This window comes from Neophocaena asiaeorientalis, unplaced genomic scaffold (assembly GCF_003031525.2).
Source record: "Neophocaena asiaeorientalis asiaeorientalis breed wild unplaced genomic scaffold, Neophocaena_asiaeorientalis_V1.1 scaffold264, whole genome shotgun sequence".
NCBI classification, from domain to species: domain Eukaryota; kingdom Metazoa; phylum Chordata; class Mammalia; order Artiodactyla; family Phocoenidae; genus Neophocaena; species Neophocaena asiaeorientalis.
This window is the reverse complement of record NW_020185332.1, coordinates 2,039,196-2,060,294: the sequence shown is the minus strand read 5'-3', so window position 1 is coordinate 2,060,294 and position 21,099 is coordinate 2,039,196. Positions and strand designations below refer to the sequence as shown.

The 21,099-nt window shown below is 44.9% G+C and overlaps 1 protein-coding gene across 2 annotated transcripts in view; it reads right to left on the bottom strand.

Moving 5' to 3' along the window:
- Nucleotides 1–2,455: 2,455 nt before the first annotated feature.
- Nucleotides 2,456–21,099, bottom strand: part of SPG21 (SPG21 abhydrolase domain containing, maspardin) — a 50,466-nt gene continuing 31,822 nt past the window's right edge. For both annotated transcript variants that reach the window (XM_024735236.1, XM_024735235.1), the window contains exons 8-9: nucleotides 4,622–4,762; nucleotides 2,456–3,138 (exon numbers count right to left, since the gene is read on the bottom strand). In XM_024735236.1, coding sequence (XP_024591004.1) covers nucleotides 3,022–3,138; nucleotides 4,622–4,762 — 258 coding nt within the window. In that variant the 3' untranslated portion in view covers nucleotides 2,456–3,021. The remainder of the gene's footprint in view (nucleotides 3,139–4,621; nucleotides 4,763–21,099) is intronic.

Sequence of the window (21,099 nt, the reverse complement as noted above, 5' to 3'; positions counted from 1 at the left end):
TGTCCCAGAGTTCTGATAAATTGTCCTCATTTCTTTTTTTTATTTTTTCTGTTCAGCTTCAGTGATTTCCACTTCTCCATCTTCCAGCTCGCTGATCCATTCTTCTGTCCCATTTAGTCTACTGTTGGTTTCTTCTAGTATATTTTTCATTTCAGTTAGTGTATTCTTCATCTCTGTTTGGTTCTTTACATTTTCCAACTCTTTGTTTAAAACTTCCAACTTCTCTCACTGTTTATCCACTCTTCTCCCATGTTCTTTGATCATTTTTATGATCACTACCCTGAACTCTTTCTTGAGTAGACTGCATATCTCCACTTTGCTTAGTTTTTCTTCTGGGGTTTTATTTTATTCCTTTGTTTGGAAAATAATCCTCTGTTGCCTCACTTTGCCGAGTTTTTTTTTTTTTTTTTTTAATGTATCTGGCAGATTGGTTACATTTCCCCACCCTGGAGAAGCAGCCTTCTGTAGGAGATGTCCTATGCATCCCAGCAACGCATCCCCCTCTTGTTACCCAAGCTGTATGTCCTCTATGGGTTCACCCTATGAGGGGTGCATGGGTCCCTCTGTTGTGGCAGGCTGTGTGGGTAGTTTGGTAGGCTTGATTGGCCCCAGGTTCAGTTGATTGCCAGGCCTTGCCTTGTGTGGGGGGTGCTAACCTCTGGTTGGTGGGACCAGGTCACGTGGTGGCTGACTGTGGAACCTAGGAGGCCCGGGACTAGTGCTAGGCACTGGTGGGCAGAGTCAAGGTCCAGGAGACTGTGGGGCTGTTGCCCACCCACTGGTGGGGGAACCCAGGTCCTGGGGCTAGTGCCAGCCTACTGGTAGGCAGAGCTAGACCCTGGAATCTAGTCCCAGTGACCAGGGGTCCCTGAGCTGGTGTTAGGTCGCTGGTGGGTGAGGCCCATTCCTGACATGGTTGAGTGCAGAGTCCAGCGCATCCTGAAGTTTGTGATGGCCTGCTAGTGGGTGGGGCCAGGCCCAGCTGGTCCTAGTGCAGGATCTGGCCTGCTGGTGGAGTGTCTGGGTCCATCGGCTGTAGAGCTGTGGTTTTCTTGCTGTTGGTGTCTGCTCCCTGGTGGGTGAGACTGGTCTGGAGGCTAGAGCAGACTCCTTGGAATGTGGGACTGTGGCCCAGGCACTGGTGCCTGCCCATGAGTGGGTGGAGCTGGGCCCTATGGTGGGCAAGGCCATGTCCAGAGGTGGCTGGGGGCTCAGGGGGTCTCAAGGCAGCCTATCTGATGGTGGGTGGAGCTGTGTCCCCACCCAGTTAGTTGCTTGCCCTATGGTATCCCAGCAGTGGTGCCTATAGGCTGTTGGGCCAGGGCCAGGCTGGGTGCTGGGGCTAATAAGCCGGAGGGAGGATTCCACAATGACTTGCCAGTACCAGTGTCCACATGGTAGAATGAGCTCCCAAGAATGGCTGCTGCCAGTGACTATATCCCTAGGGTGAGCTGCAGTTGCCTCCTGCTTCTCCAGGAGATTATCTAAGAGCACCAGGCTCCTATATAATCACTGCTCCTGCCCTGGGTCCTGGAGCATGTGAGATTTTCTGTGAGCCCTTTGAGAGTGAAGTCTCTGTTTCCACCAGCCCTCTGGTACTCCTGAAAATAAGCCCCTCTTGCCCTTTAAAGCCAAATGCTCTGGGTGCTCATCTTGCTAGTGCAGGACCCTTGGGCTGGGGAGCCTGACTTGGGGCTTGGAACCCTCTTTTGGGAGAACCTCTGCAATTGCAATTCTCCTGTATGTCAGTCCCCCACCTGGGGATATGGGACTTGGCTGTATTGTGACTCCACCCCTCCTGCCCATCTTGTTGTGGTTCCTTCTTTATATTATCTTTAGTTGTAGAAGACCTTGTTGGTAGGTTCTGGTCTTTCCAAAGTGTCAACTTTGGAAGCTGATTAGAACAAGTCAACTGTAAAAAGACATTTATGAGATAATCACAAATAAGAACACTGACTGGATGTTAGTATGAAGGAATTGTTGGTGAATTTTTTAGTGTGATAATGGCATTATTTTATCTCTTGAAGGTACATACAGAAATGTACAGATGAAGTAAGGTACCAGAAATTGCCTTAAAATCATTCATTCATAGGAGTACGTGTGGAAAAAGTGAGGGTTGGATAAGAGATGATACAACACAGTCCATGAGTTGATAATTTTTGAAACTGGGTAATGTGGATGTAGTTCATTATACTATTTTCTGTACTTTATGTGTGTTTAAAATCTTCCACTGAGGGGGAAAAAAAAGCAGGTATGAAAAGTACCTTGCACATAGCAGCAGCTCAATAAAGGATTGTTTCTGTAATCGAACAATGAGCAAACTGCACTTTAGAGAGCTTAAGTAACTTAACCCAAAGAAAGACACACAGGCTTGGCAAACATCAGTCTGATTCTCAGAGAGTCCTATGTGTAGGTAGCCCAGTTGGCAGCTGTGATAATCACAAAAGCCACTCACTCAAATTGAATTTTTATTCCAAAGACTGTAATGGGTATAAAGACAACAGCCCAAACTGAAAACAATCTGCTTAATTGGAAATTAGAAGTAGTTCATTTGCAGGAGAGCAAACAGTGGGTGACAGCCTTGGCACTCTGATAAGTTATAACCAAGAAAGCATAAAAATAACCAATGTCCTTCTGATACACAATGTGGATGTGCAGCATTTACAGCAAATAACAGGAAGAAAGGAAAGGAAAAAAATCCACAGAATCCCCAAATTCAGAAATTAACTTTCACTTAACAACACAGTGGTGAAGACTTTTGGTAGCAAAATTTTCACAATTCTTAAAATGGGAATCTTCAAAAGTACTTCGTTAAGTTCAAAAGCTAAAAAAACTGAAGAGGGAATAGTTACACTGGCTTAGAAGAGCTGCCGCCTGTCACGAAGATGACAATCAGTCCTAGTTCCAAACACAGTGATAACCGGTGAACCTGACGAACCGAAGAGAGAGGCCGACTGGTGGGCACTGATGTCACTGTACGGACACACTGGATCGCTCATCACTAAGAGCCAACTCTAACAGCTACTGCTCCTCCTGACTGATACCAAGGTTGCCTTTCTGCACCTCGAGCTCCTCAGCAGTGACCATCGATGGGTCAATGGCCGCATATTTGGTTCCGTGGAATTGCAGCAAATGTATCTGCAGAAATGCAGAATAATTATTTTAAACATCACTGTTGTGCATTAATGGTTTCTAGTTCTAAAATTACAGAGTGCTGGGGGAATGGGCAAGATAAGGTCAGGGGGTTAAAAGGTACAAAACTACCATGTATAAAATAAGCTACAAGAATATATTGTACAGCACAGGGAATATAGCCAATATTTTATAGTAACTTTAAATGTAGTATATTCTATAAAATTGTTGAATCACTATATAGAACACCTGAAACTGATATTATAAATCAACTATACCTCAATAAAAATATATACACTGAAACATTAGAGTAATACATACTAATTAGAAAAATTAGAAAACAGAAAAGTCAAAAAAATTTTAAAAACCACAATTTGGGGACTTCCCTGGCAGTGCAGTGGTTGAGAATCCGCCTGCCAATGTAGGGGACATGGGTTCAAGCCCTGGTCTGAGAAGATCCCACATGCTGTGGAGCAACTAAGCCCGTGCGCCACAACTGCTGTGCCTGTGCTCTAGAGCCCGCAAGCTACAACTACTGAGCCTGTGTGCCACAAATACTGAAGCCTGCATGCCTAGAGCCTGTGCTCTGCAACAAGAGAAGCCACCACAATGAGAAGCCCGCACACTACGATGAAGAGTAGCCCCTGCTTGCTGCAACCAGAGAAAGCCCGCGTGCAGCAACGAAGACTCAATGCAGGCAAAAACCAAAAAAACACAAAAACAAACCAAAACCACAATTTGGGATCTTTGTTCCTCACTTAATATGTAACCAGTCTTTCCAGGTAACTACAAATTGTTGTTAACACCTTAAATTGCCACATGCTGCTTCACCAGTCGGTGTTTACCCTTCCCCTCTGCTGCTACGAATCAGGTCCTTCCCATCTTCTGCTGTTCTAGCACCGTAATGACTATCTCTGGGAATCAAGTTTTTTTGTATTTATGATCCTCTCCTCAGGATCTGTTGCCACATGTGGACAACAGGATCAAAGAACGTGACTGGTTTTTTAAGGCTGTTGATACTACTTGCCAAATTGCAAAGCAACCATTTCTCACCACTATTCTAATATCCATTTAGGCAGGTATTAGAAGTAGTGTTTGTTTGTGTGCGTGTGTTTTAATGCATTAAAATTAGACCAAGAAGTCACTTCGTGGGATTCAGATTGACTCCATTTAAGTCTGGTGTCCTGCTCTGGATGAATTCATTGCGTCCAGGAGCCAAGGTCCCATTGTACCAAACGGCTGCTTCAGTGTGTGAGTTCAGGCCTGTGGTTCTTAGAAAAGGGATAGTGGGCATAGAGTCCCTCAGGTGGCTCTAATATGCTTGAATTCTCCTGTAAGTTACTAATGTGGACCGATTTATCAAGTCAATGCTTCATTCCTACAGAGAATTCTGTAGTTCTCTTACTCGACGACCAGAAAATAAATAAAACTTTATGTTTCAAACCAGATTCCATGTTCAAAGTGCTCTGGGATCCAACCTAGGACCTACCTGTACATAGAGATTCACCTCTGCACTTCTGCACAGGTAAGGGAAATTGCCTCCTGTTTTCAGGTGAGCCCTCCGGGCATTAGGATACAGCTTGTACATTTCTTCTTTAGCTTCAGTTGAAAGTGCACTCTGGTCAAACACCTTTAACAGAACATGAGGCCCAAACTGTTATTTCAGTGTGTTCTTTGCATGTTCAGCAAAGGACTGCCCCCAGCCCAAACCTTACGCTAACCCCTACCCTCATCCTAACCCGTACATTAACACTAACCTGTACCGTAACCCTAACCCGTTGTCATACCCTAACCTGTACCCAAAACCGTACCCATACCCTAACACTAACCCTTACCCTAACCCTAACCTGTACACTAACACTAACCCATACCCTAACCCTAACCCGTTGTCGTACCCTTACCTGTACCCTAAACCATACCCGTTCCCTAACCCTAACCTTATCCTAACCTGTACCCTAATCCTAACGCATACACGAACACTAACCTGTACCTTAACGTGTACCCTAATCCATTGTCATACCCTAACCTGTACCGTAAACCCTACCCATTCCCTAACACTTACCCTAACCCATACACTAATACTAATCCGTACACTAACCCGTACCCTAACACGTACCCTAAACCCTACCCATTCCCTAACCCGTACCCTAATACTAACCCATACACTAACACTAACCCGTACCCTAAAACATACCCTAACTCTAAACTGTTGTCATACCCTAAACTGTACCCTAAACAGTACCCACTCCCTAACCCTTACCCTAACCGTACCCTAATCCTAACCCGTACACTAACCGGTACCCTAATACGTATCCTAAACCTAACCCGTGGTCGGACCCTAACCTGTACCCTAAACCATACCCATTCCCTAACACTAACCTAAACTTAACCCGTACCCTAATCCTAACCCGTACAGCAACACTAACCCATACCCTAACACTATCCCTTACCCTAACCCTTACCGTTATCTGGACCTTAATCCTAACCCGTACACTAACCGGTCCCCTAATACGTATCCTAAAGCTAACCCGTGGGCGGACCCTAACCTGTCCCCTAAACCGTACCCGTTCCCTAACACTAACCTAAACTTAACCCGTACCCTAATCCTAACCTGTACACTAATACTAACCCATACTCTAACCCGTTGTCATACCCTAATCTGTACCTTAACCGCACCCATTCACCAAACCTAACCCTAACCCTTACCCTAACCCTTACCGTTATCTGTACCTTAATCCTAACCCGTACAGCAACACTAACCCATACCCTAACATGTACCCGATCCCTAACTCATTGTCATACCCTAACCCGTACCCTAATCCTAACCCATACACTAACAGTAACCCGTACCATATCACGTATCCTAATCCTAACCTGTTGTCATACACTAACTGGTATCCTAGACTGTACCCATACCCTAACTATAACCCTAACCCTTACCCTAAACGTACCCTAATCCTAACCCGTACACTAACACTAACCTGTACCCTGACACATACCCTAATCCGTTGTTGTACTTTAAACTGTGATCTAAACCGTACACGTTCCCTAACCCTAACCCTTACACTAACCCGTGCCCTAATCTTAACCCATACGCTAACACTAACTCATACCCTAACATGTACCCTAATCCATACCCGTTCCTTAACACTAAACCTAACCATGACCCTAACCCTAAGCCTTACCCTAACTCTTATCCTAACGTATACCCTAATCCTAAGCCATACACTAACACTAACCCGTACATTAACACATACCCTAACCCGCTGTCGTACCCTAACCTGTACCCTAAACCATACCCGTTCGCTAACCCTAAACCTAACCCTTACCATAACCCTTACCCTAACACGTACCTTAATCCTAATCTGTACACTAACACGTACCCTAACCCGTTATCGCACGCTAACCTGTACCCTAAACCGTATCCGTTCCCTACCCTAAACCTAACCCTTACCCTAACCCATACCCTAACACATACCCTAACCCATCGTCATGCCCTATCCTGTACCCTAAACCGTACCCATTCCCTAACCCTTACCCTTGACCTTACTGTTAACCACACCAATATCCTAACCCGTACACAAACACTAACCCATACCCTAACTCATACCCTATCTCTATCCCATTCTCATAGCCTAACTGGTACCCTAAACCGTACCCGTTCCCTAATGCTAACTCTAATCCTTACCCTAAACCTTACCCTAACCCATACCCTAATCCTAACCAATATACTAACCCATACCCTAACACATACTGTAAACCAAATCCCTTGTTGTACCCTAAACTGTACACTAAACTGCACCTGTTCCCTAATCCTAACTTCAACCCTAAACCTTACGCCAAACCGTACCCTCATCCTAACCCGTACCCTAACCCGAACCCTAAGCTTAACCTGTTGTCGTACCCTAACCTGTACCCGTTCCCTAACCCTAACACGTACCCTAAGCCTAACCCGTTGTCATAACCTAACTTGTACCCTAAACCGTACCCGTACCCTAACCCTTACACTAACCCGTACCCTAAAACGTATATGTTCCCTAACCCTAACACCCTAACCTGTACCATAATCCTAACCCGTACACTAACACTAGCCCGTAACTTAACACGTACCCTAACTCTAACCCGTTTTTGTACCCTAACTGGTAACCTAAACCTTACCTGTTCCCTAACCTTAACCCTAATTCGGACCCTGATTTTGTCATAACCTAACTTGTACCCTAAACCGTACCCGTACCCTAACCCTTACACTAACCCGTACCCTAAAACGTATATGTTCCCTAACCCTAACACTTACCCTAACCTGTACACTAACCCATACCCTAAACTTAACCTGTTGTTGTACACTAACCTGTACCCTAAACCATACCCGTTCTCTAACCCTAACCCTTACTCTGTTACTTGTACCCTGAATCTAACCCGTACATTAACACTAACCCGTACCTAAAACGTACCCTAACCCTAACCTGTTGTCGTACCCTAACCTGTACCCTAATCCATACCCGTTCCCTAACACTAACCCAAACCCAGACCCTAACCCTAACGCTAAACCTTACCCTAACATATACTCTAACCTGTACACTAACAGTAACCCATATCCTAACACATACCCTAACCCTAATCTGTTGTCATACCCTATCCTGTACCCTAACCCCTACCCGTTCCCTAACCCTTACCCTTGACCTTACCATTAACCATACCGATATCCTAACCCGTACACTAACCCCTACCCTAAACTGTACCCGTTCCCTAACCTGTCCCCTAAACCGTACCCTAATCCATACACTAATCCTAACCTGTACACCAAAATTAACCTGTACCCTAACACGTACCCTAACCTGTACCCTAAACCATACCATTCCCTAGCCCTAACCCTCTTACCCTAACTTGTACTTGTACGCTAATCCTAACCGGTACACCAACACTAACATGTACCCTAGCACATACCTTAAACTTAACCCGTTGTCGTATCCTAACCTGTACCCTAAACCGTACCTGTTCCATAACCATAATCCTAACCCTCATTCTTCCCGTAACCCTTATCGTAACACGTACCCTAATCCTAACCCATACACTAACACTAACCAGTACCCTAACACATACCCTAAGCCTAACCCGTTGTCATACCCTAACCTGTACCCTAAACCATACCCGTTCTCTAACACTAACCCTAATGCTAACCTTTACCCTAACTCGTATCCTAATTGTAACTAGTACGCTAACACTAACCCATACCGTAACACATACCCTAACCCTAAACTGTTATGGTACACTAACCTGTACCTTAAACCATACCCGTTCCCTAACTGTAACCGTAATCCTGACCCTTACCTTAATCGTAACACTTACCCTAACCCTTGCCCTAACCCGTAACCTAAAACGCAACGCAACCCTAACCCACTGTCGTACCCTAAACTGTACCCTACACCATACCCATTCCCTAAGCCTAATCCTAACTCTAACCCTTACCCTAACCTGTAACATAAACCTAACCTGTACACTAACTCGTACCCTAACATGTACCCTAATTCTAAACAGCTGTCGTAACCTAACCTGTACCCTAAACTGTACCCGTTCCGTAACCCTAACCATAACCCTTACCACAACCTGTACCCTAATACTAATTCTAACACTAACATGTACCCTAACAGTACCCTACACCTAACATGTTGTCGTACCCTAACCTGTACCCTAAACCAAGCCTGATCCCTAAATCTAACCGTTACTCTAATCCGTAACCTAATACCTGTACACTAACAGTAACCCGTACCCTAACACATACCCTAACCCTAAGCTGTTGTACACTAACCTGTACCTAAACCTCACCCATTCCCTAACCCTTACTCTAACCCGTAACCTAATACTAACCTGTGCACTAACACTAACCCGTACCCTACCCGAACCATACCCTAATCCTAACCCATACACTAACACTAATCTGTACCCTAATAAGTACCCTAAGCCTAACCCGTTCTCTTATCCTAACCCGTACCTAAACTGTACCCGATCCCTGACCCATGCACTAATCCTAATCTGTACACCAAAACTAACCCGTACCCTAACACATACCCTAACCCACGTCCTACACTAACCTGTATCCTAAACTCTACCCATTCCCTAATCCTAACCTGTACACTAACACTAACCCATACCCTAACCCTAAACCGTCATACCCTAATCTGTACCTTAAACCGTACCCATTCCCTAACCGTAATCCTAACTCTAACCCTTACCTTAACCCTAACCCGTACCCTAATACTAACCCACACACTAACACTAACCTGTAGCCTAAAACGTACCCTAATCCTAACCCATTGTCATACCCTAAACTGTACCCTACACCATACCCGTTCCCTAACCCTAATTCTAACCCTTACCCTAACATGTAACATAATCCTAACCCATACACTAACATGTACCCTAACCCGTTCTTGTACCCTAATCCTAAACCGTACACTAACACCATACCCTAACTCATACCCTAATCTGTTTTCGTACCCTAAACTGTACTTATTCCCTAATCTTATACCTAACCCTAACCCTAAACCGAAACTAACCCATACCCTAACATGTACCCTAACCCTAAACCGTTGTTGTACCCTAACCTGTATCCTAAACCATACCCATTTCCTAACCCTTACCTTATCTGTACTCTAATCCTAACCCATACAATACACTAATCCATACCCTAAGCCTAACCCGTTGTACATAACCTGTAGCCTAAACCGTACCCGTTCCCTAACCCTAACGCTAACCCTTACCCTAATCCGTACCCTAATCCTAACGCATATGCTAATACAAACCCTTACCCAACACGTACCGTAACCAAAACCCATTGTACCCCAAACCTTATGCTAACCCGTATCCTCATCCTAACCTGTACACTAACACGAATACCCTAACTTGCACCCTAACCTAACCCGTACCCTAATCCTAATCCATACACTAATAACCTGTACCCTAAAACGTACCATAACCCTAACCCGTTCTCACACACTAACCTGTACCCTAAACCGCACCCGTTCCCTAACCCTAATCCGTATCCTAATCAAACACTAACCTGTACCCTAACCCTAATCCGTTGTCATAGCCTAACTTGTACTTTAAACCACACTCGTTCCCTAACACTAACCCTATTCCTAATCCTTACTCTAACCCTTACCCTAATCCGCATCCTAATCTGTACACTAACACTAACCCGTAACTTAACACATACCCTAACTCTAACCCGTTTTCGTACCCTAACCAGTACCCTAAACCTTACCGGTTCCCTAACCTTAACCCTAACCCTTACCCTAATGCTTATCCTAATCCTAACCCGTACACTAACACGTACCCTAACCCGTTGTTGTACCCTAACCTGTACTATAAACCGTACCAGTTCTCTAACTCTAAACCTAACCAAAACCCTTACCCGAACCGTACCCTAATCCTAACCCATACACTATACTAATTGGTATCCGTAACATACTCTAAGCCTAACCTGTTGTCATACCCTAACTTGTACCCTAAACCCTATCCTTTCCCTAATCCTAACGCTAACCCTTAACCTAACCCTTACCAGAAGCCTTACCCTAACCTGTACCCTAATCCTAACCCGTACGCTAACCCTAACCCGTACCTTAACACTAACTCGTACCCTAACGTTTTCTCTAAACTGTACTTGTTCCCTAAGCTGTACCCTAATCCTAACCCATATGCTAACACTAACCCATTCCCTAACATGTACCGTAATCCTAACCCGTTGTTGTACCTTAACCTGTACCCTAATCCTAACCCGTACGCTAACCCTAACCCGTACCCTAATCCTAACCCGTACGCTAACACTAACCCATTCCCTAACATGTACCGTAATCCTAACCCGTTGTTGTACCTTAACCTGTACCCTAAACAGTACCTGTTCCCTAACGCTAACCCTAGCCTTATCCTAAACCTTACCCCAAACCGTACCTTAATACTAATCCGTATACTAACACGTACCCTAACACATACCTAACACTAACCCATTCCCTAACATGTACCGTAATCCTAACCCGTTGTTGTACCTTAACCTGTACCCTAAACAGTACCTGTTCCCTAACGCTAACCCTAGCCTTATCCTAAACCTTACCCCAAACCGTACCTTAATACTAATCCGTATACTAACACGTACCCTAACCATACCCTAAACCTAACTCGTTGTAGTACCCTAACCTGTAACTTAAACCATGCCCATTCCCTAACCCGTACCCGAACCCTTACCCTAACCCGTACCCTAACACTAACGTGCTGTCATACCCTAAACTGTACCCTAAATCGCACCCGTGCCCTGACCCTTACCCTAACGTGTACCCTAATCCTAAACCGTATACTAACAATGACCCGTACCCAACACATACCATAACTATAACCCATTGTCATATCCTATCCTGTACCCTAAAACGTATACATTCCCTAACCCTAACACCCTAACCCTTACCCTAACCCGTACAGTAATCCTAACCCTTACCCTAACACTAACCTGTAACTTAACACGTACCCTAACTCTAACCCGTTTTCATACCCTAACCGGTAACGTAAACCTTACCCGTTCTCTAACCTTAACCCTAATCCTAACCCTTACCCTAACCAGACCCTAATCCTAACCTGTACACTAACACTGATCTGTACCCTAAACTGTACCTGTTCCCTAACCCGAACCCTTACTCTTACCCGTACTGTAATCCTAAGCTATACACTAATACTAACCCATACCACAACATGTACCCTAGCCCTAACCTGTTGTCATACACTAACCTGTACCCTAAACTGTACCCATTCCCTAAAACTAACCCTAACTCTAACCCTTACCCTAAGCCTTACCCTAACTTTACCCTAATCTTAGGACGTACCCTAACCCTAACATGTTGTCATACACTAACCTGTACCCTAAACTGTACCCATTCCCTAAAACTAACCCTAACTCTAACCCTTACCCTAAGCCTTACCCTAACTTTACCCTAATCTTAGGACGTACCCTAACCCTAACATGTTGTCATACACTAACCTGTATCCAAACCATACCCATTCCCTAGCCCTAACCCAAACCCTAACACTAATCCTTACCCTAACCCGTACCCTAAACCTAACCAGTTGTCGTACACTAACCTGTACCCTAAACCGTACCCATTCCCTAACCCTTTCCTGAACCATACCGTAATACTAACCCATACACTAACACTAATCTGTACCCTAACACGTACCCTAAGCCTAACCCATTGTCACACCCTAACCTGTACCCTAACACTAACCCTAACCCTTAACCTAAACCTTACCCTAACCCATACTCTAATCCTAACTCATAAACTAAAACTAACCCATACCCTAACCCATTGTCAAAACCTAACCTTTACCCTAAACCATACCCATTCCCTAAACTTAACCATTACCCTATCCCTTACCCTAACTGTACCCTAACCCATACCCTAATCCTAGCCGTACACTAACACTAACCCTTTCCCTAACACGTACCCTAATCCTACTCCCTTGTTATACCGTAAACTGCACTCTAAACCGTATCCGCTCCCTAACCTGAACCTTAATCCTAAATCTAATCCTTACTCTAACACTTACCGTAACCGGTACTCTAACCTAAACTGTACATTAACCCATACCTTAACACGTACCCTAACTCAAAACCGTTTTCGTACCCTAACCTGTACACTAAACCGTACCCATTCCCTATCCATAACCCTAACCCTATCCCATAACCTAATCCTAAATCGTACACTAACCCGTACCCTAACACGTTGTCATACCCTAACCTGTACCCTAAACCGTACCCGATCCCTAACCTGTACCTTAACACTAACGCATTACCTAACACGTACCCTAATCCTAAACCATTGTCGTACCCTAACCTGTACTTTAAACTGTACCCGTTTCCTATCCCTAACCTTTACCCTAACCTGTACGCTAAAACTAACTCTTACCCTAACACATACCCTAATCCTAATCCGTTGTCATACCCTAACCTGCACCCTAAACCGTACCCTAATCTTAACCTGTACACTAACACTAAGCCTTACCTTAGCACATACCCTAACCCTAAACCGTTTTTGTACCCTAACCTGTATCTGAAACCGTACTGTTGCCTACCCATAAATCTAACCCTTACCCCAACCCATACTCAACCGTACAGTAACACTAATACGTACCCTAACCGTTGTCAGAACCTTACCTGTACCCTAAACCATACCCGTTCCCTAACCATAACTCTAACAATAACCCTTACCCTAAACTTACTCCTATCTTAACACCTACACTAACACTAATCCATACCCTAACATGTGCCCTAACCCAAACCCGTTGTCATACCCTAACCTTTACCCTAAACCATTCGCGTACCCTAGCCCTAACCTTAATCCTAACCCTTACCCTTACCTTAACCATACCCTAATCCTAACCCGTACAGTAACACTAACCGGTACCCTGACACATACCCTAATCCGTTGTCGTGCCCTAACCCGAACCCTAATTGTAACCGAAACACTAAGACTAACATGTACCCTAACACGTACTCTAACCCTAAACTGTTGTCGTGCCCTAACCTGTACCCTAAACCGTACCCGTTCCCTAACCCTCACCCTAACCCGTACACTTACATACACTTACACTAACCCGTACCCTAACACCTACCCTAAACCTAACCTGTTCTACCATAATCTGTACCTGTTCCCCAACCCTAACCCTTACTCTTACTCTTGAACTTACCATTACCCGCACCAATATCCTAACCTGTACACTAACACTAACCCGTACCCTATCCCTAACCCCTTGTCATTCCCTAACCCTAAAGCTTACTGTAACCTAATCCTAACCTGAACACTAACCAGTACCCTAATCCTAACACACTGTCGTACCCTAACCTGTACCCTAAACTGCACCTGTTCCCTAACCCTAACCCTTATCCTAACCCATACACTAAAACTAACGCGTACCCTAACCCATACCTGTTCCCGAACCCTAACACTTACCCTAACCTGTACCCTAATCCTAACCCATACACTAACAAACACTCACCTATACCATAACACACACCCTAACCCATTGTCATACACTTACCTGTACCTGTTCCCTAAACCTAACCCTTACCCTAACTTTACCCTAATTCTAACCCGTACACTAATACTAATCCATACCCTAACATGTACCCTAAGCCTAACCCGTTGTCCTACCCTAACCTACACCCTAAACTGTACCTAACCCTAACACTAACCCTAATCCTTAACCTAACCCTTACACTAACCCATACCCTAATAATAAACCATAAACTAGAACTAACCCATACCCTAATAATAAACTATAAACTAGAACTAACCCATACCCTAACACGAATCCTATACCTAACCCCTTGTCATTCCCTAACCGTAGCACTAAGCCTTATCCTAAAGCTTACCTTAACCTGAACACTAACCAGTACCCTAATCCTAACATGTTGCCATACCCTAACCTGTATCCTAAACCATTCTCACTCCTTAACCATAATCCTAACCCTAACCCTTACCTTAACGGTACCCTAATCCTACCCCATACACAAACACTAATCCATACCCTAACAAGTACCCTAAGCCTAACCCGTTGTAGTACCTTCACCTGTACCCTAAACTGTACCCGTTCCCTAACCCTTACCCTAAACAATACCCTAATTCTAACCCATATACTAATACTAACCCTTACCCTAACACGGACCCTAACCCAAACCCCTTGTTGTACCCCAAACTGAACCCTAAACCGTACGCTAACCCGTACCCCTATCCTAACCTGTACACTAACACTAACCCATACCCTAACACATAAGCTAACCCTAACCTGTTGTCGTAACCTAACCTGTACCCTAAACCATACCCGTTTCCTAGCCCTAACCGTGCCCTAATTCTAAACCGTACACTAACACTAGTCCATACCCTAACGGGTACCCTAAGCCTAAGCCATTGTCATACCCTAACCTGTGGCCCGCACCACACCTAACCCTTACCCTAACCCATAAACTAAAACTAACCCGTACCCAACACATTCCCTAACCCTTACCCTAATCCTAACCCGTACACTAACATTAACCCATACCCTAACACATACCCTAAGCTTAACCCGTTCTTGTACCCTAACCTGTACTGGAAACCGTACCTGTTCCCTAACCCTTTACCTTAACTAGTACTGCAATTCTAACCCATACACTAAAACTAAACCATACCCTAACATGTACCCTAACCTGTTGTCGTGCCATAACCTGTACCCTAAACTGTACCCGTTCCCTAACCAAAACCCTTACCCTAACCCTTACCCGAACCGTACCCTAATCCTAACCCATACACTAACACTAGTCGGTACCCTAACATGTACCCTAAGCCTAACCTGTTGTCGTACCCAACGTGTAACCTAAACCGTACCCATTCTCTAACCCTTACCTGTACTCTAACCCTTACCCATACACTAACATTAACCAGTATCCTAACACATACCCTAAACCTAATCCGTTGTCATACCCTAATCTGTACCCTAAACCGTACACATTCCTAACCCTAACCCATACACTAACACTAAGCCATACCTTAACACATACCCTAAACTGTACCTGTCCCCTAGCCCTGACCCTAACCCTTACCAGTACCCTAATCCGAACCCATACACTAAAACTAACCCGTCTAAACCTAATCCTAAACCTAATCCTAATCCTAAATCTAAAGGTTACCCTAACCCGTACCGTAATCTTAACCAGTACACTAACACTAACCTGTACCCTAACACATACCCTAACACTAACACGTTGTCGTACCCTAAACCATACCCATTCCCTAACCGAAACCCTAACCCTTACCCTAACCCAAACCCATTGTTGTACCCTAAACCATATCCATTCCCTAACAGTAACCCTTACCCTAACCATACCCTAATCTTAACCCGTACACTAATCCGTACCCTAAGCCTAACCTCTTGTCGTACCCTAAACTGTACCTGTACCTATCCCTAACCCTAATCCTACTCCATACACTAACCCATCCCCTAACACGTACACTAACCCTTAAACCATATCCATTCCCTAACAGTAACCCTTACCCTAACCATACCCTAATCCTAACCCGTACACTAACACTAATCCGTACCCTAAGCCTAACCTCTTGTCGTACCCTAATCTGTACCTGTACCAATCCCTAACCCTAATCCATACACTAACCCATCCCCTAACACGTACACTAACCCGTCAGACCCTAACCTGTACCCTAAAGAGTACCCATTTCCCAACCCTAATCCTAACCCATACCCTAAGCCTAACTCATTGTGGTACCCCAAACTGTACCCGTTTCATAACCTTAACCCTAACGCTTACCCTAACCTTACCCTAATCCTAACCCATACCCTAACACATACCCTAAGCCTAACTCATCATTGTGGTACCCCAAACTGTACCCGTTTCATAACCTTAACCCTAACGCTTACCCTAACCTTACCCTAATCCTAACGCATACACTATCCCATACCCTGACATGTATGCTAACTCTAAATCGTTGTTGTATCCTAAGCTGTACCCTAAACCATACCCATTCCCTAACCCTAACCTGTACCCTAACCCTAACCTGTACACTAACACTAGCCTAACCTGTATCCTAAACCATACCCGTTCCCTAACCCTAACCCTAAACTTACCCTAACCTGTAACCTAATCCTAACCCATACACTAACACTGACCCATACCCTAACACGTACTCTAACCTGTTGTCATACCCTAACCTGTAACCTAACCCGTACCCATTCACCAACCCTAACTTCATTGTGGTACCCCAAACTGTACCCGTTTCATAACCTTAACCCTAACGCTTACCCTAACCTTACCCTAATCCTAACGCATACACTATCCCATACCCTGACATGTATGCTAACTCTAAATCGTTGTTGTATCCTAAGCTGTACCCTAAACCATACCCATTCCCTAACCCTAACCCGTACCCTAACCTGTACACTAACACTAGCCTAACCTGTATCCTAAACCATACCCGTTCCCTATCCCTAACCCTAAACTTACCCTAACCTGTAACCTAATCCTAACCCATACACTAACACTGACCCATACCCTAACACGTACTCTAACCTGTTGTCATACCCTAACCTGTAACCTAACCCGTACCCATTCACCAACCCTAACCGTAACCATTACCCTAATCCTTACCCTAACTGGTACCCTAACACTAACCTGTTGTACTCTAACCTGTACCCTAAACCGTTCCCTACCCTAACCCTTACGCTAACCCGTACCCGAAATCTAACCGGTACACTAACACTAACCCATACCGTAACACCTACCCTAACCCATTGTCATACCCTGAACCGTAACCTAAGCCATACCTGTTCCCTAACACTAACGCTAAACCTAACCTGTACCCTAAAGCATACCCATCCCCAATCCTAACCCTTACCCTAACCTTAATCTAACCCATACCCTAATCCTAAAACGTACACTAAGCTGTACCCCAACACATACCCTAACAGTAACCAGTTGTCATACCCTAACCTGTACCCTAAACAGTACACGTTCCCTAACCCTTAACCTTACCATTAACTGCACTGATACCCTAACCCATACCCTAACACGTTGTCGTACATTAACCTGTACGCTAAACTGAGCCCGATCCCTAACCATTACTCCAACCCGTAACCTAATACTAACCTGTACACTAACACATACCCTAACCTGTTGTCCTACGCTAACCTGCACCCTAAACAGTACCCGTTCCCTAACCCTTGCCCTAACTAGTACGCTAATCCTAACTGGTACACTAACACTAACCCCTACCCTAAATCTAACCCCTTGTACCCTAAAGCGTACCCATTCCGTAACTATAACCCTCACCCTCACCCTAACACATACCCAATCCTAACCCATACACTAACACTAATCTGTACCCTAACACGTACCCTAAACCGTACCTGTTCCGTAACCCTAACCATAACCCTTACCCTAATCCTTACTGCAACCCGTACCCTAACTGTTACTCTAACCCATAACCTAAGGGTTAACACTAACCCGTACTCTAACACATACCCTAACCTGTTGTCCTACGCTAACCTGCACCCTAAACCGTACCAGTTCCCTAACCCTTACCCTAACTAGTACGCTAATCCTAACTGGTACACTAACACTAACCCCTACCCTAAATCTAACCCGTTGTCGTACCCTAAACCGTACCCAATCCCTAACCGTTACTCTAACCCGTAACCTAATACTAACCTAACACTAACCCGTACCCTAACACATACCCTAACCTGTTGTCCTACGCTAACCTGCACCCTAACCCTAACTATAACCCTTACCCTTACCATACCCTAATACTAACCTGTACACTAACACTAATCCGTAACCTAATAAGTACCCTACGCCTAACCCCTTATCTTACCCTAAGCTGTACCTAAACCGTACCCAATCCCTAACCCATGCACTAATCTGTACACCAAAACTAACCCGTACCCTAACAAATACCCTAACCCATTGTACACTAACCTGTACCCTAAACTCTACTCGTTCCCTAATCCTAACCCGTACACTAACACTAACCCATAGCTTAACACGTTCCCTCTCACCCATTGTCGTACCCTAAACCGTACCCGTTCCCTATCCCTAACCCTTACCCTAACCCATAACTTAATACTAACCCGTACCTTAAAACGTACCCTAACCCGTTGTCATACCCTAAACAGTACCCGATCCCTAACACTAGTCCTAACCCTTACAATGACCCTTAACCTATCCTGTACCCTAATCCTATCCCGTTTTCGTACCCTAACCTCCACCCTAAACTGTACCTGTTCTCTAACCCTAACTCTAACTCTAAATCTAATCCTTATCCTAACCCTTACCCTAACTGGTACCCTAATCCTAGCCCGTAAAACAACACTGATCCATACCTTAACACGTACCCTAATACCCTAAACCATACCAGTTCCCTAATCCTTACCCTAATCATAACCTGTACACTAGCACTAATCCATACCCTAAACCGTACCCTAAGCCTAGCCAGTTATCATATGCTAACCTGTTCCCTAAACTGTACCCGTTCCCTAACACTAACCCTTACCCTAACTCATATCCTAATCATAACCAGTACTCTAACACTGACACGTACCCTAAACCGTTGTCGTACCGTAACCTGTACCTTATATGGTACCCGATCCCTATCCCTAACCCTTATCCTAACCCTTACGCTAACTCGTTATCCTAATCTTAACCCGAACACCAACACTAACCTGCACCCTAACACATACCCTAAACTTACCCCATTGTCCTACTCTAACCTGTACCCTAAACCGTACCCGCTCCATAACCCTAACTCTAATCCTCACCCTTATGCTAACCCTTCTCCTAACCCATACACTAATGCTAACCCCATACCCTAACCCTTACCCTAAGTCCTACCCTAATCCTAACCCGTACACTAACACTAACCCGCACCCTAACACGTACCCTAAACTTAACCATTGTCCTACTCTGACCTGTACGCTAAACCATACCCGTTCCCTAACTCTAACCTTAACCTTTATCCTAACTCTTACCCTAACCATACTCTAATCTAACCAGTACACTAACACTAATCCGTACCCTAAGATGTACCCTAAGCCTAACCCTTTGTCATACCCTAACCTATACGCTAAGCCGTACCCGTTCCCTAGCCCTAACCCTAATCCTTACCCTAACCGTATCCTAATCCTAACCCGTACACTAATCCGTACCGTAACACGTACCCTAAGCCTAACCCGCTGCAGTACCCTAAACCGTACCCAACGCTAACACTAACCCTAATCCTAAACAGTAAACTAAAACTAACCCTTACCCTAAACCGTTGTCATACCCTAACCTGTACCCTAAAGCGTATCTGTTCCCTAACCCTACCTGTACCCTAATCCTAACCCATACGCTAATACAAATCCTTACCCTAACACGTACCCTAACCCAAATCCATTGTACCCCAAACTGTACCCTAAACCGTACCCGTTCCTTAACCCTAACCTGAACCCTAAACCTTACGCTAACCTGTACCCTCATCCTAACCCGTACACTAACACTAACGAATACCCTAACACCGATGGTATTGTCGTATCCTAACCTGCATGCTAAACTGTAACCGTTCCCTAACCCGTACCGTAATCCTAATCCGTACACTAACAACCCGTACCCTAACCCTACCCGTTGTCATACACTAACCTGTACCCTAAACCGCACCCATTCCCTAACCCTAACGCTTATCCTAATCCTAACCCGTACACTAACACTTACACTAACCCGTCCCCTAATCCTAACCCGTACACTACACTAATCGGTACCCATAACGTACCTAAGCCTAACCCGTTGTGGTGCCCTAACCCGTCCCCTAATCCTAACCATACACTAACGCGTACTCTAACACACAACCTAACCCGTACACTACACTAATCGGTACCCATAACGTACCCTAAGCCTGACCCGTTGTGGTGCCCTAACCCGTACCCTAATCCTAACCATAAACTAACCCATACCCCAATATTTAACGCGTACTCTAACACACAACCTAACCCGTTATCATACCCTAACGTGTACCCTAAACCGTACACGTTCCCTAATCCTAACTAACACTAACCCATACCCTAATCCTAACCATAAACTAACCCATACCCCAATACGTACCCTAACCCGTTGCCATACCCTAACCCTAACCCTAACCGTTACCCGAAGCCTTACCCTAACACGTCCCCTAATCCTAACCCGTACACTAACACTAACGCGTCCCCTAACCCTAACCCTAACCGTTACCCGAAGCCTTACCCTAACACGTCCCCTAATCCTAACCCGTACACTAACACTAACGCGTCCCCTAACCCTAACCCTAACCGTTACCCGAAGCCTTACCCTAACACGTCCCCTAATCCTAACCCGTACACTAACACTAACGCGTCCCCTAACCCTAACCCTAACCGTTACCCGAAGCC